Raw genomic sequence first — 16,564 nt, forward strand, 5'->3', positions numbered from 1 at the left:
TAATTTAATTTAGTTTTTGAAATCTGATTTTCTGGTTTGGGTTAGTTCTTTGGTAAAGGGAAATTAAAATACATAATCCTAAAGACGTCTCTTTTATCATACAAAATGGTCTTCCTGGAACAGTTTTCATAAACAGTAGGATTGTAACACACCTGCTACCACTGAGTGATCTTTGTTTTAAACAAATTTAGTATGAAAAACAAATAACTTCTTTTTTTTTTTTTTTTTTTTGAGACAGAGTCTCACTCTGTTGCCCAGGCTAGAGTGAGTGCCGTGGCGTCAGCCTAGCTCACAGCAACCTCAAACTCCTGAGCTCAAGCGATCCTCCTGTCTCAGCCTCCCGAGTAGTTGGGACTACAGGCATGCGCCACCATGCCCGGCTAATTTTTTCTATATATATTTTTAGCTGTCCATATAATTTCTTTCTATTTTTAGTAGAGATGGGGTCTCGCTCTTGCTCAGGCTGGTCTCGAACTCCTAAGCTCAAACGATCCACCCACCTCGGCCTCCCAGAGTGCTAGGATTACAGGCGTGAGCCACCACACCCGGCCTAACAAATAACTTCTTATGAACAAAATACCTATATTAAATGCTGCCCCTCCTTGAACTCTAATCATGGTATGCCAGGTATTGAAAAGGAAAGAGGAAAGTTGATTTGGCCTCCACAAAATGAGCTCTTTAGGAGATGGAAGTGTTTGTGTAATGAGTAATCCCATGTAGCTAACCAGCCTAACCAGATTACCAGCCTACTGGCCGATCTCATATCAGCAACAGGGTTTGCAAGATGGGGGAGGGACTTGAGTGGGTCATGGCACCAAAACCTCCACTTGACTCTCCCCTCAGGATAGCAGTTTGGCAGAACTGTTACTTCCCCATTTTTTTAAGGTCACTTTATAATTTTTTCACTTTTTTCCTTTGGATCTTTGTGGTCATAGAGCCACTTTACAATAACCATGTGTGCCTCTGATTTCTCCTTAGCTTCTGCTGCCTTTGACACTGTCAGATACTATCTCCTGGCATGATCTAGCTTTCAACTCCCCAAAGACTATTTTCTCTCACAATGAGGTCTTAATTTTTTTTTAATGAAGTCGACCTAGTTTTTCTAACCTTCTTTTCAATAATTAAAAATGTGAAAACTTACCCAGAATCATTTTCTGTGCCATAACTTCATCTTAATATTTGACTTAAACTGTAAATGTGTTGGAAATGCAGCCTTTCCATGGGAGGCCTTTACAGGGGTTAAAGAACCCCCCCCAACACACACCCTATGGCATGCTGTGTTGAATACTCTGAGATGCTCTTTTCATTTATCTTATTATGTCTGGTTGGATCTGCACCAAATGTCAAATCTCAGAGGTTTTTTTTGTTTGTTTTTGTTTTTTGGAAACAAGGTCTCACTATGTTGCCCAGGCTGGAGTGCAGTGGCTATTCACAGACATGATCATAGCACACTATAGCCTTGAACTCCTGCCTCAGCCTCCCAAGTAGCTGGAACCATAGGTGCATGCCACCATGCCCAACTCATAACATTTTTCTAACCCTGGCTGTAATGTGATATATTTGACTTGCCAAATCATATCTCTAAATTTTATTCTGTCTTCCCTTCATTACAAAAAACAATAGCACTTGAATTTTTAATTTCTATACTGTTCTTGGTTTAGATTTCAATTACCCTTCCAGTCAGAGGTGATGAGCCTTTTTCCTTTTAATTTTAGAAAGATTTTTAAAAATAAGTTTTCATTACATGTCAAATTAGAGCATAAATTAAATTTGAAGATCAACTCAAAACTGTTATTGACAAACTATTGTAAAAATTAAGGAGCGTTTGGAATCTCTGTTTAAAACATTCAAGAGAGAAAATGGCATATTTAATATAATTTGGGCATATTATTTTAGTAGAGTTTAAACTTCTTTCATATATTTTTAATCATTTAAAGTAGTAGATTATATCCTATTTCTGAATTTATTTTTCTGAAGCCAGAGATGATCGTGAGTTAAACGTCTAAAGAATTTAGCTCTTACAAGGTGTAAACTAATAGATATGATTTCGTTAAGTCTTTCATACAGTTCATTCATACTACAGAAGGATGATTTGTGGATTATCACCAGGGATTAGAGACTATTCCAATAGGTTCCCAGAAAATGACTATATATAAATGTTCATCCCATTCCTAACAAATCCCACCATTTTTCATTTTTATATAACCCTTTTCTTCCCACAAGTTGGCAAACTTGCAGGTGGGGAACACATCCAGTGAAACTTCATATTCGTAGCATCTACCATAATGTCATGGTCAAAATGTGTTGCTGAATTCCAAATGACTCTGCACTGTGCTCATGGCAGGAAAGAAATCTTTGAAATATCACTATACGGGTCTCCTTGTCCCTTTACTTTTCACTGGAAACCATCAAAAAGCTTTTTCTTCCATTAAAGAGATTGTGGTATAAATGTCTTGTTGATAAGGTCTCACCTCTTCAGCACTGAATTAGACAGAATCCTAAGGCCCGAAAGCTTGAAACTAACAGGTATAAAATGGACGTACAAATTATATCATTCTGTGGCCAGGACCTAAAGGATAGCAGAAGGTACATCTACTAATGAAGTTAAACAAAAAATTCCTTTCCTTTTCATGTTGTCTTTAAATGTCAGAGGCATTTTAATTCAGAATTTGGTTATTACATAATTCAGGCCAGTAAAATAGCTCAAAGAGGTAATTATGTAAAGATGGGTAGCTAACAACCTCCCTACTGCTATATTTTTTCCTAAAAGCTATAACCTGCCTTTCTAACCACTACAGCCTTTTCCATAAAGTAGTTTAATTTGGGTCACGTGTTGAGCACCTGCTGTGTCCCAGGCCCTTGGCGAAGTGTTGGTGATACAGTTGTGAACCAGGGGAGTCCTGGACCCCAACTACCAAGTGTGAGGGCCATAGCTAACTGGGCAAACGTGGAAGAATGTTGAGTTTTTTTGAATCAAACTATTAATTAAATGTCTCAACACAATGGAAAGTCATTATTAAATCCCATGGATGGATTAGAGTAAGTTGAGTTTAAGCAGTTAAACCTTCCCCCTTTCTATAATAATACACTTTTGAATATGGTTGAATAGTCTCCTAGGACCTAGGTACTTAATACGTCCCAGGTATACCATGGGCGCTTTCTGTCCCTGACATCAGCAGAGAGCTACTGCCAGACACTTGTTACACATACATTGCCTTGGAAATGTACCTATGCCTGTCACCATAGCAACACCCTTGAGAATGACCTCAGCAGCCACTCAGAATCATTCCTACAAAACAAATTATGGCTATAACTAACTCTCTGAATTTACTCTGCCATATAAATTTGTTTAGACTGCAATGTTTCTTTTTAAAAGGTTGAATGAATGGAATAATCCAACATGAACCTGTCCCCCACAGTCCACCAAAGATTTTCTTCACAATATGAAATGCTTCAATGGAAAGTAGAATTCAGATAAGAAATTCTATTACTTTTTCTCAAAATGTGACAAGGATCAACAAATGAGGATGCACTAGTTCTATGAGGATGATAGGCCTCCATTTCTAAGGGGATAGAGTGGCTTTTTTCCCTAAGCAAACATGAAATGCAGGTAGTGCTGTGAGCGCAGAGTGAGGGGGTGGTGAGGAGTATACAGGCAGAAACTCTTCACACTGGCCTCTCCTTGGCAGTAACAAAATGCAGTTCTTGGTTGTCTACACATTTCACTTGCTTCACAAATTGTCTGCAACATGTCTTCAATCCTGGGTAGCTTCTGAGGCACCCGGATTTTCCTCTAGGAAAAAATAGTTTGTCTTTTGATTGAGGGGGTTTATTGTTGGGTTGTTTCCATTTGCCTTGTTTTGGAGTTTTTGGTTTATTTTGGTTCTAGTTGATGTGTGTTGCAACTAGCAGAGCTGGATGGAGCTCCCTTCAGCCTTTTTCTTTTATTAAACTAGATTAACTTATTTACTGCCCTAAGTGAAGTGAGCCTTTCTCTCCACCATCTAACGGAGGCAAAGCAAAAAGAATGTCAAGCAAGAACTGCAGTTTACTTTTTTTTTTTTGGTGACAGAGTCTCACTTTGTTGCCTGGGCTAGAGTGCCGTGGTGTCAGCTTAGCTCACAGCAACCTCAAACTCCTGGGCTCAAGCAATCCTTCTGCCTCAGTCTTCCGAGTAGCTGGGACTACAGGCATGCGCCACCATGCCTGGCTAATTTTTTTCTCTATATATTTTTAGTTGGCCAGATAATTTCGTTCTATTTTTAGTAGAGACGGGGGGCGGGGGGGGGGGGAGGGGGAGGAGTCTCACTCTTGCTCAGGCTGGTCTCGAACTCCTGACCTCGAGCGATCCACCCACCTCGGCCTCCCAGAGTGCTAGGATTATAGGCATGAGCCACCGCGCCCAGCCTGTAGTTTACTTTTAAGTTAATCAGAAATGTATGGAACGTCTTTCATGGCTGTTTGTTTGCCATGAAACATGTTCATACCCAGGCAATGAACAGACAGAGCCTGGCAAGCACCAGGTGCTCAGTGTATGTTAGTTGTTGTTATGGTGTTTTTAAAATTCTCTATGAACTACACTGCCATGGAAAAGGAGCAAAAGAAGATGAAGAGGGAAAAGTATTCTTGCAAGTAAGGATATTTTAGATAGTCAGCTAATATCAGTACCCTGGATTTATGGACAGATACCACTGACAATTTTACAGTAGCCTCTAAGCCCTTGTAAGTGGTTTTTCAATTGCAGGTGTGTACCATCTTACCTGAGCATGTTTTCCAGGAAGCTCAGTTCATCCTTCTAAATTGGAGATAAAGTATCAAAGTTCCTACTGAGCAATGTGACAGGTAATTTCCCACTTCATGTGCTGGTTTTTTAAATACTCCTGTGCAAACTGCACGTCTGTATTTTAAAATGGAGTGGCAATAAGTAATCTGTTGGTTGATCTTCAGGAAACAGAAAGCCACAATTTTCCTCTACCGTAGGATACCATAGCACCTTATATACAAGTATTAGCAACCCTCTGTTCTGACTTCTGTGTATGGCATTAAGGGAGCAGAAATGGTTTATTGGGCAACATATTTGTGAGCAAACTGGCCAGTGTAAATTTAAAGTTCTTTGATTCCTCTGAAATAAGTTCTTACATACAGTAGTTAAATAAATGGTGATCTTGTGGATTTCAAAATATGTGCTCAAGCTTTTCAAATCAAGGAGCTGATAAATTAGAAAACTACATCTACACAGAGCAGCCAGTTGATTTTGTATATATGATGTGATGAGCTAGTTTTATCTGTAGAATAATGTACAGATCAACTCCCAGAACATGAGCATGTTAACTCTATCAGAGGACTCCAAGGCCATGCCATGATATTTACTAAAATACTGGGTCCAGTCCATTTTTGCATTTCCTTTCTGCCTTTCACACCAATATTCTCCCAGCCTCCCTTTCTTTGTCCTCTAGCGAGTTTTGTAATAATTAAAGATATCAGACTGGCTCTTATTAATGGATAGCTAATTTCCAGCTAAAGAATCATTGATGTGTCCAGGATAAGGTCCCTAAAATACAAATTAGTTGATTTGCAGTAGGAATTTCTGGGCTGCTACTTTTTTGTTTTAAAGAATTGATACCTCCAAAGAGGCAGTAATTTTCTTTGTTAAAGTCAGACTTAGCCCTCCTATTTTATAATTCCATGAATCTTATAGACTTAACATAATATTTCTTTTTAACACTCAGTTTCAAATTTAAGGATATGATTCATATAGGCACACTACTGGTAAAACTGCTGTTTAAGTAATGCTAAAACCATATCTCAGGCATAGGAAATCCATCCATCCAAAAAATATTCATTACCTCAAAACTTACTGTCTTTTGTTTGTGGGCATAAAAGAGTCAAAGATCTAGCTCTTTCCAATTCTCTTAATGTTTCCACCTTTTCTTTAACCTTGTTCACAAGTTAGGTACTTTGCGTATACACTTTGTAGCTGTGTGTTTGAAACCATGTTCGTGCTCCATCTTCCCCAGGGTAAAGGAGAGAACAGTGCTCTGTGAAATCATGAAGATACTGCTCAGAACAGTCATTTTCACCTGGTTGTCCTCAAATCATGTCATTCTTAACATTCTAAATTATTTTTTTGTTCTTTGAGAGAATGGAACGTGAATGGAATAAAAGATTTTTGATATGGCAAAATTACAGTGATGGAGAACATCAGTGACTGCCAGGGGTTAGGCTAGCTGGGGTAACACAGGCAGTTTCTTTGTGGGGATCGAACAGTTCTGTGTCCTGATTGTGGTGGTGTTACGTGAATATCTACATATGATAAAATTTCACAGAACTAGTTACCCTTCCCCTGCTTACACACTTGGCCCTCCATATCTGTGGGTTCCAAATTCTTGAGTTCAACCAACTATGGATTGAAAATACTCAGGAAAAAAAATGCATCTATACTGAATATGTACAGACGTTTTTCTTATTATTCTCCAAGCACTACAGTATAACAACTACTTACATAGCATTTACATTGTACTAGGTATTATAAGTAATCCAGAGATGATTTAAAATGTATGAGGATGTGCATAGATTATATGCAAATACTGCCCCATTTTATATTGAGGACTTGAGTATCCATGGATTTTGGTATCTGTGAGAGGTCCTGGAACCAGTCCCCACACACTCTGAGGAACGACTATATACATACATATATACATACAAGAGCTGTCCAGAAAGTATCCAGCCATGTAACCATTCTGGTTATGTTGACAATGGCTGGATACTTTCTGGACAGCCTCATACACACGTGCACGCACACACACACGCACACAAGCACACACACACAGTATATGAGTGCATGTAACAATCTAAATGAGGTCTGTAGTTTTGTTAATAGTATTGCATCAATGTCAATTTCCTGGTTTTGATAGTGTACTATGGTTACATAAGATGTTATCATTGGGGGACGCTGGGTGAAGGGTATAGGGGAATTCTGTGTAATATTTTTGCAACTTCTTGTGAGTCTAAAATTATTTCAAAATAAAAAAATTTTTAAGGGAATGGAAACGTATATAACTAGATAAATTTAAAGTTAAGGTGTGATGACTAAACATTAGGACTATCTGACCTTAGACATTATTACTGTAGTAACTAGAAATCTCATGATTTCACATTAATCATGAATGACTTAGGCTCTGGACAGAATTTAGGACATGGTATCCTGTTGTCTTCTCTTAGGGGAATAAGGAAATTCATTCCAGGAAAAGACTCTGATGTTCTGCAAACTAGCCAAAAAAAAAAAAAGAGAGAGAGAGAGAGAACATTCTGACCTTATGTGCAACTCTGTTATCTCGAAAACTATTTGTTTTAAACTCCTGCTTTACCAACCAGAACTGCTAAACAAGTAGAGGGGAGGAGACTAATTTAAATTTCTTTTCCTTCCTGCCCCTGACTTGGAGAGCATGGGTTCTAATTGATAGTAAGAGAAGAAATAAGAAATTTGGTGTGTAGGTGATCCATAGATGAATAACTTTCCTCTGAGTGGAAGGCTGACTTTATCTCTTTTCCTCAAACTTCTTTAGCACTTTCCGATATTTTTCTTTCTCTTTTTCACTTCTCTTTTAGGACTCATTTTTGCCCTTCCCTTTCCATAGACAGATTTGGTGTGATGGTCACTGACGTTCTCGTTGTGTCTTCCTTCCTCTAGCTATCTTAATGACTTGGACCGCGTAGCCGACCCTGCCTACCTGCCTACGCAACAAGATGTGCTTAGAGTTCGAGTCCCCACCACAGGGATCATCGAATATCCCTTTGACTTACAAAGTGTCATTTTCAGGTAGTAACTGAGTTCATAAAACCTACTTCCCAGCTTTTATGCCTTAGGTACAGTTGGTAAACTCTATAAATATTGAAATCACGCGTACACTTGAAAACAATGTAGCCTTTATACTAATTATTATCGTTATTTACCAAAATGAAATAAGGTGCCCCTGAAAGAAGAAGCAGCAGAAGGATGTACTGGAGAGTTTCTCAGTTCAACTGAAATCACCAAGCTATCAGGAAAATCTTAGTTTGCTGGTGGTTGAACAAAATCAGTTACTCAATCATTGATCTTAACTATAATTATTTTTGGAATCTCTTTAATTGTGAAGACAATGGACATATTTTTAGAATTATTTAAGATATGAATGATCTTATGACCATATCAATAATAGAAATTATATGTTGTTGGAAACTTTCATATTGATACTTCCTCCTCTGGAACCAATGCAAAATTTTTCAATAGTATAACAATATATGATGTTTTGTATTCATAAAGTAAGTTCCTTAAAAATTTTCAAAATATGTGATGTTGAAAATGGGTTAATTAACCTAGTCTATATTTATATAGCAAAATAGAATGAAAACATATTAACTCTTCTCCCTGCTGCTGGTTTTGTCTGGATAATTCTTCAACAGAAGCATTCCATTATTTTTAAGATGAGAAAAAAAATAAACAATACCAATGTACTTTCATTTACTCTCTTATTACACAATCACTCAGTTGTGCTTTTAGTTAGAGTACAAATACGTGGTGTTTTGAGAAATGAAGCATGTGAATATTGTGTGTGGAGAGTTGAGTTTCTCAGGAGAGCCCATCCCACTGAAGATGAATGTGTCAGTATCAGGTTATGAAGTAGGAATTGTGTAACTCCTACGGCGTGACTCTGCCATGTGGTTCTCATTAGTGGGCCCTCCTTATTTCCTTGCCAGAGAACTGTATTTTATTCTAACCAGTCTCTGCACCTGTGGGCAAATCTGGCTGCCATACTTTGCTCTAATAGACATGACCATAATGTGAGTGGCATTTGGGAAAAATTTCTGAGCCTCAGTTCTTTTATCTATAAAATGGTTGCATTAAATGATCTCCTAGTGTTCCTTGTAACTCCAGCATTCAGTATTACTCAAGTTTTGAGTTCATAACATTTTGAGAATTTGTAATTTGAGACACCCAATTGTCCTTCCTCTTATAATCATAATACAGAATATTTTGAGAAAACATATAGCAGTCCATGGGGATTTTCATCCCATTGCTTCACAATTAGTAGATTCTGATACCTGATTACTATTACATCTTGTTTTTTCCACATTTTGTGCACTAGCTTTTAAAGAACATTTTTTGTCACTATGATAAAAGTAGTGACTTAGGAGTATAATTTCCTGTCATCATCAAAAACATCTTATGGGGCCCAGTGTGGCAGGATTTTATGGAATGAAGATTTCATATAAATGAGGAGCATATTATTCACATGCTGGCATAAGGGAAAAGCCAGCTTTTTATTATAATATTTCCAAAGACCTAACAATTCCAATTTTGATGGCCATAGTTCGTAGGTCTCCCTGGATACACCGTTTTGCCCCGTAGGTCTCTCTTCTGTGCCTTTGAAGACTTATAAGCAGTTACTGGAAGTCCCTTGAGTTCTTAGTTTAGGTTTAATGCTGGGTGGTGGTGGGACAATACCAGGAAAAAGTGTAGTTTTCAGCAAATGCTTAAGGAGCCCTACTTTCAGAGTTTTGTACCTAAGCCTCTCATTCTCTGAGAATATGTTTTCCTGTGAGCATTGTGTACATTTCAGTCAAGATACAGATTCAACAATTTGAAGAAACTTTGATTCGATACCAAGCACTGCTAGATATTTTCGTACACACCTTATTACTCAAATTGACGGTGTGGTTTCTGAGCAGTAAATCAGCACAGAATTGATGTTTTAAAAGCAAACCCTTGACGTGGTTCACATGGTGGCCTCTGTGTGGCACCTTGTAGCATCTTGATGTTTTATACAACACTTTATTCCAGCTGATTAGCAAGTCAGTTTGTACACAAAGCTAATTGCACCATGTTGCCTGACATGGCTGGACCTGTCCCAGATTATTGTCAATATTGGAAGGGAAAAATAGCCCAAAATGCTTACGCTACTGGTAAAGGATCGGTGCAGGCTGTGTTTGCAGTTAGTCGAAGCATCATACTACCCATATTGAGATATATAGCATCTCATATCTTTGAAATGTATTTGCAGTCATTTCTAACATCCTCAGGAAATACATGAGGATCTTTGTTCTGATTGTAATGGAAAAGAAACTGAAGTTTAGTATTTGCTTGTGGGACTTAACACAAATAAAACTCATTTGTTTCTGACTCTTTAGTGCTTATTTAATTAAATACCATTTTGCTCAGCACAGATAAGGATTTTTTTTTTTTTTACAAAGTTAAAATTTTTGTACACATCTGGTAACTTTCTAATAAGCACAGTGATTTATTACCCAGAATGTCTTGACTTTGACTATTAGGTAACAGAAAATTAGCAGGTATTCAATAAGTATTAATTGAATTGACTTGGATGACCATTGTCTTTCAAGAGAATATTGTTTATAAGTTTGTAAGTAGTGCTATATTTATATTTATATTGATTTTTTAAAATCTTTCTTTATATGTTATTAATATGAGTATTGTTAACCTTGCAGAATGGTCGATGTAGGGGGCCAAAGGTCAGAGAGAAGAAAATGGATACACTGCTTTGAAAATGTCACCTCTATCATGTTTCTAGTAGCGCTTAGTGAATATGATCAAGTTCTCGTGGAGTCAGACAATGAGGTAAGTGTTCTTTGGACAGCCAATGAATTATCGTTTGATTACCCAGTACAAATAAATGATAGGAATTAGGGTGTGGGGAATGGGGTGAACTAGCTTCATGGCTTTCTTGACTGTTGATTGTAGGATTTTTAAAATAACCAAAAATAACCCTGTGGAACCACATGGTACACTCAGAGTAGTAAGCTCCCCTGTCAGATGTATGAGCAAGTTTGTGTGTTCGGATTGATTTAGAGGCTATCTATACTTTAAACACTATGCAGAGGTTCTGAAAATGAAAATAACATGGAAATCCCTAGGCTAATATCCGATCATTTTATAGCCTTTTTCCTACAGGATAAAATCAGAAGTGTTGGGCTGAGTCATCCTGTTTTATTTTCATTTTGTTTAAATCACTGTTTGTGTGATGGGCGGGTCCCAAAGAGTACTCAGAACCTCTCTTGGCAAATGTGAATGATTTTGCAGCTGGGCTCTAAATTGATTCATTGTGGAGCCATGAAGTGTGTTGGTGATGTGGCCTTTCTGCTCTTACAGAATCCTGTAGGCTGTTGCGTAGTTTTGTTTCTACGAAGCAGTGAGTGATTGATGAAGTGTCCCTAATATGCCTGCCTGGAGAACTGATTCAGTATTGTGATCTCCTCCCCAGGACAGGGAAACTTAACAGGTGTAAATGTGGATTTTGAGGATGATAAAGGCTTGATGATGAGTCAGAGTTGATTATGGAGGATAATTAAGGGGTGTAAAAAACTGTGCCTCTGAGCCGGAGTTCAGCGTGCATATGCGTGTGTGTGTGTTTTGGGGGAATGGAGAAGATGCCATTGATACCCTGTTAGAGGCAGAGATTGCAGACTGAATGCCAATAATAAGTATTATATATCCTTCTTTATTTATTTAATTTTTTTTTTTTTTTTTTTTTTTTGAGACAGAGTCTCACTCTGTCACCCCAGGTAGAGTGCAGTGGCGTCATCATAGCTCACTACAACCTCAAACTGCTGGGCTCAAGTGATTCTCCTGCCTCAGCCTCCCAAGTAACTAGGACTACAGGTGTATGCCACAACACCCGGTTAGGTTTTCTATTTTTAGTAGAGATGGGGTCTCACTCTTGCTCAGGCTAGTCTCAAACTCCTGAGCTCAAACAGTCCTCCTGCCTCAGCATCCCAGAGTGCTAGGATTATAGGCATGAGCCACTGTGCCTAGCCCTAGATATCCTTCTAATAGAGTAGAAAATGAAGAGAAGGAAGTGAGATATCCCCAGTAGCTGACTAAAATAAGATCTAGCACATTAAAGTCTGCTTTTAACATTGTACATCTTTAGAATTCCTGGCTTCTTGGTTCTTGTAAATGTTTCCTTTTATTTTTCTATAGATATTAATATCTCCATTAAAATACATAGCCAATCCACTGTAGCATTTCTTTTGTGTATAGGGTTGATAAAGTTTCCATGAACCAGTATCTCATATAGAGCTAAGAGTTACCTGTTCATGCATTTCAGAATCTTTCCTGGGTTGCAAGTATATGGGCTTTTGAGTCAACCAAAGAACTCTGTTTAAGAATGAATTTTGTTTATCAGCCAGTTACCCCATACCTGTAAAAGTGCCTAAAAGAATGTTAAAATATATGACAAGTCAGTTATCAAAACATAATTTAGGCAGTTGCTGTCAGAATTTTAACTATGTATCTCTATCTTTGTGCTCATTTGTTGCTCCATAATCCTTGGATGTAGTATTTTAAACATACTACATATTTTGGAAGCAGATCTATTAATTATAACATTTCTGATTTCTTTGAATGTTGGATCAAGACAAAAAGTACTTTGATGGCTTGCTACTGTGTGCTGGGTACCAGGGTACCTAAAGAAATGCAAAAATGAAAGAAAAAAATCAACTTTGCCCCACAGATTTTATAAAGGAGATATGCTTTTGGTCAGAAGAAGGCATATGGGGGAAGAAAAACTTTTGTTATGTACGTCACCATTTCTCTTTAGTTTGCTGTCCAGTAAAATAAAAATTACATTTATCAACTACACAGAAAATGTAAGGGGCATGTATGATTTTATTTCTTGTGTTTACATTATAGCTAGAAGATAAGTGTTTATCAATATATGTTTTATATGAGATGAATGCATTATACATAGAAAGAAATATATGTCATAATTTCATGCTAATCAATTTACCACTTTAAAATTATCAAAATAGAAAAGAAAGTAGATTCCTTTGACAGCTCATCAGCTAATTCTAGAACATAAATCTGGTTCTTCAATTATCTGGACATTACAGATCATTTATTCCTTTTTTACCTGATATAGCTAACAGAGGTCAGATTTTTATATAAAAGTACATTATATTGATTAGAAGAAAATGGCCCAGTGTTGATTATCAGATGTCATAATTAAAATTTCCATAGTAACTTGCTCTTCACTACATAGGTATTAATAACATTTAACAATATTGTCCTGGTTCCTTTGATTCCTGTGGTGATGTATTACGCTACTTTTGAATAATTACAGACTAAAATAATAAAGCTATCATTTTTTCATTAGGACTCCCTCATAACTTGTGACTATTTTGAAAGTCTGTGTTGTAGTCTTACTAAGATAAAAATCAAGTGTGGTGTCCTTTTCGCAGACCTCAAGTCACGCCTGAGGGTAGTATTGGAGATGATCTTAAACACAGCGAGAAAACGCAGCTCCTTAATTCCTTCCTCCATGTTAGCCACAGCTGTCACTGGTGCTAATTAGGAAACACTGTCAAAAATATTTTTTAACATTGGGATGTAGCCGCATTATCCTTTTTTTTTCAGTTTTACTAATACATGAGAATATATTGCTAATATATTACTAATATATGTACTAGTATATGTCATTGCCTCTCCAACTTCTTAAATCATTAAAGAAATTCAGAACTACAGAATTCTGGTTTCCCCAGTTTTTCTGGTTTTGGTGAGACATAACTGAAATAAATTCCTGAAACATTTTGTTCTTGGTTTTGAAATCTGATGTCCATAACTTTAATCCAAAGCAGACCTTGTTGTGCCTCCCTCCCTTGGTATATATTTGTGAAAAAAACCTAGGAATGGATTCTGACAGCCTTTCTTTCTATCTTGGGGAACTGTGGAAAATGCATTGCAGACCACAGACAAAAGCAGCAAAGGGAAGCATTTTAGATTACTCCTTTTGCTTTTGTTTTAATATTTCTAAAATTTTATGTATTCATCTTCACACTTTTGCATCGGTCTGCTTTTGTCTGTCTGGATTCTCAGCCTTCCTATTGTTAGGGGAATGAATTTCTTTCTTTTTTCCGCCAAAGAAGCACTATATTATCAAACAGTGGCTAGAATACCCAGGGTTATAGAGTGGTGTTGATTTGATATATTCCCTTTGCTCTTCTTATTTTCTCTGTGATAATATACCTGCATGAAGCCAACTCTTATGTAATCCTTTCATGGGTACATTATTTCAGTGCCCCTGAAAGCCCAGAGCACTCAATAAGATATCCACATAACATATTTCAGTTCATCAGTGTTATCCAAACATTGCCTTTTAGTCTTTATTTTTCTGGTTTTCTTTCTCATGAGTATCTGAGCACTAATGCAGAGATGCTTTCTCACCCATTGCCTCAGTAACTGTCTTCTAGACTAAGCTCTTTGTATAATCTCTACGACTGAGACCTTTTTCTCCTCCACTTCCTTTTTGAATGTGAGCTTCTAACTTATTAATACTCTTGAAATGGTCATGGGGAATTATGTTATAGTTTTATTAAAATATCAAGATATTTCTTCCTACCCCAGGCCCTCCTTTGACCAACATTGGTTCCCATAAACATTTATCCTTCAAAACTGATTTGAGTTGCTCCATTGACAAAGTATTAATAAAAGTAGAGAGTGGACACTTATAATACTTTAGCACTTTATGCCTGTCCAAAACTTGCTAAAACCATTAGTCATTTGAATCTACCAACAGACCTCCCTATGAAGGGGGCAGATCAGGTTTACCTGGTATGCATTATAATGATGCACGTACAAGAATGGAGAGATTAGGGCGCATGGCCAACATCACCCAAGGCCAGATCCCCTGCCCTTCCAGACCAGCTTTCCTTCCCCTCTTTCACAGTGTCTTCTAGAAGTTACAGACATACTCAGAAAAAGTGAGAGGAGCTATAAGGTAGCCAAGAACATGGAAGTAGAATGAAAATCTTGCCCTTTCCATAAGGAAGTAAAATAACTCTAAGCCCTTGTTATATTTGTAGGTAACAGTAGACCAGCCGGAGATCCTTTACCAGTAATTCCAAGTTCCTGTATTACTCATTTGATTAGGAACTATGTTAAAATAAATAGTCTAAAATACGCATTTCCTTTGGATACTTCTCCTAGATTTTAAAATGAAGCCATTTTGAAGTTATTCAACTGCAACCAAAGTCTGAACATTTTCTTTAAAAGTGTGAAACATGTACTTTGTTCTGCTCTAAAAACTCTGAGCGAGCTTTTGGGAATTTTCTTCAGATAACATTCAGCTTTGGGGGAAAAACTGACTAATAACTGAGGAGAAAACATTCAAACTCCAAAGGAAAGATCTAAAGGAAACTTATAAGTAGTTAAAAAGTAAGAGCTTAAGTTAAGATATCTGGTCACACTGATCATTAATTGAATTGACTCAGACCCTCTTTTATTGACTCTTGATCAAATTATGCCTTTGATACACTTGGCTCAGATTCATGACCTGATTAACAAAGATATTCCTGAAAGATGCCCAACTTTTTTATATTTAACCTCTTTCCCAGTTCCTCATTACTTTGTTCATTTTCAGCCTCTTGTCCCTTTTTAAAACTCCTTCTCCCACCCCTTTCATGCCTTAGCTTTTGTGTTTCCTCATTACTATACTCCTGCATGTCTTCGTCCTCCTTGCTTTTCTTGTGCTAGAAGAAAGTTTTCTGATCACCATTTATGTGTTTGAACCAGACACCTGGTAACGGTATAGTGAAGCAGGCACACATGAACACGTTTTGTGGGAATGTAAATTGGAAATTTTTTAAAGAATTTATATTGAACCCATACGTTGGAATCTGTGCAGTAGTTTTGTTTTTTTTTTTTAAGATGAATTATGTCATATGAAAAACTCAGATTGTGGAATAGTATATTTAGTATAATCCAATATTTGTAATCAATTCATTACACATATAAAATTATTATAAGGAAGGGTTATTATAAAGCTTATTCATCCTCCCTCCCAAAAAAGAATTTAGAAATTTTCTACCAAGGTGAAAGTATAAACAGTGATTGTCATTCTCAGTAGGTGATAGCATTATAAATCATAACTGAAATAATATTTTTTAAAAGGTAAAGTAAGACTTCAAATTGAGAGCTAAAATTTAACTCTGTCATATACCAACTTTGTCCATTTTCTCTTCAGGTTATCCATCTTTTTCTTACTGATTGATAGGAGTCTCTTATGTTCTTTGGATGTGAGCCTTTTGTCACATGTATTGCAAATCTCTTTTTCCACCTTATAGCTTGGCCTTTATTCTTTTCATGATATCCTTTGATGAACAGAAGTTATAAGTATTAATTCAATTAAATTTATCAAAATTTCTTTTATAATTTTAAACACACACTGTATGTGACTACATGCAGACACATACAGGAGGATAAAATAAGTCTGGATGAAAAATCTAGATGAGAGAGCAGTAAGGATTGCGGGAGAGATTAAAAATTGAAATGCGAATCACACAATTGTGTATCTTTCCTAGAGGTAACTCACAAATTTAGTCAAGTATCTCTTAGCAACCAGTGAAAGGAGATAATCCTGATTCATTTCAAGATTCACTTTGTCCTTACTGCCAGACCCACCTCCTGCACCGGGCCCCACGCTGTGTCCTTAACATAAAGACAAATAGTTACTGAAATTACCTTCTGCAGGTCCTGAGCCCCAAGTGACTTCTCCTGCAGCTTCAGAAGGTG

The 16,564-nt window shown here is 37.0% G+C and overlaps 1 protein-coding gene across 1 annotated transcript in view; it reads left to right on the plus strand.

Annotated features, from left to right (window-relative positions):
• GNAQ (G protein subunit alpha q) overlaps positions 1 to 16,564 on the plus strand; it is a 285,781-nt gene that overhangs the window by 214,992 nt on the left and 54,225 nt on the right. Inside the window, exons 4-5 of the mRNA XM_069476371.1 lie at positions 7,691 to 7,819; positions 10,486 to 10,615. Coding sequence (XP_069332472.1) covers positions 7,691 to 7,819; positions 10,486 to 10,615 — 259 coding nt within the window. The remainder of the gene's footprint in view (positions 1 to 7,690; positions 7,820 to 10,485; positions 10,616 to 16,564) is intronic.

Source organism: Eulemur rufifrons, chromosome 7 (genome assembly GCF_041146395.1).
Source record: "Eulemur rufifrons isolate Redbay chromosome 7, OSU_ERuf_1, whole genome shotgun sequence".
Taxonomy (NCBI): domain Eukaryota; kingdom Metazoa; phylum Chordata; class Mammalia; order Primates; family Lemuridae; genus Eulemur; species Eulemur rufifrons.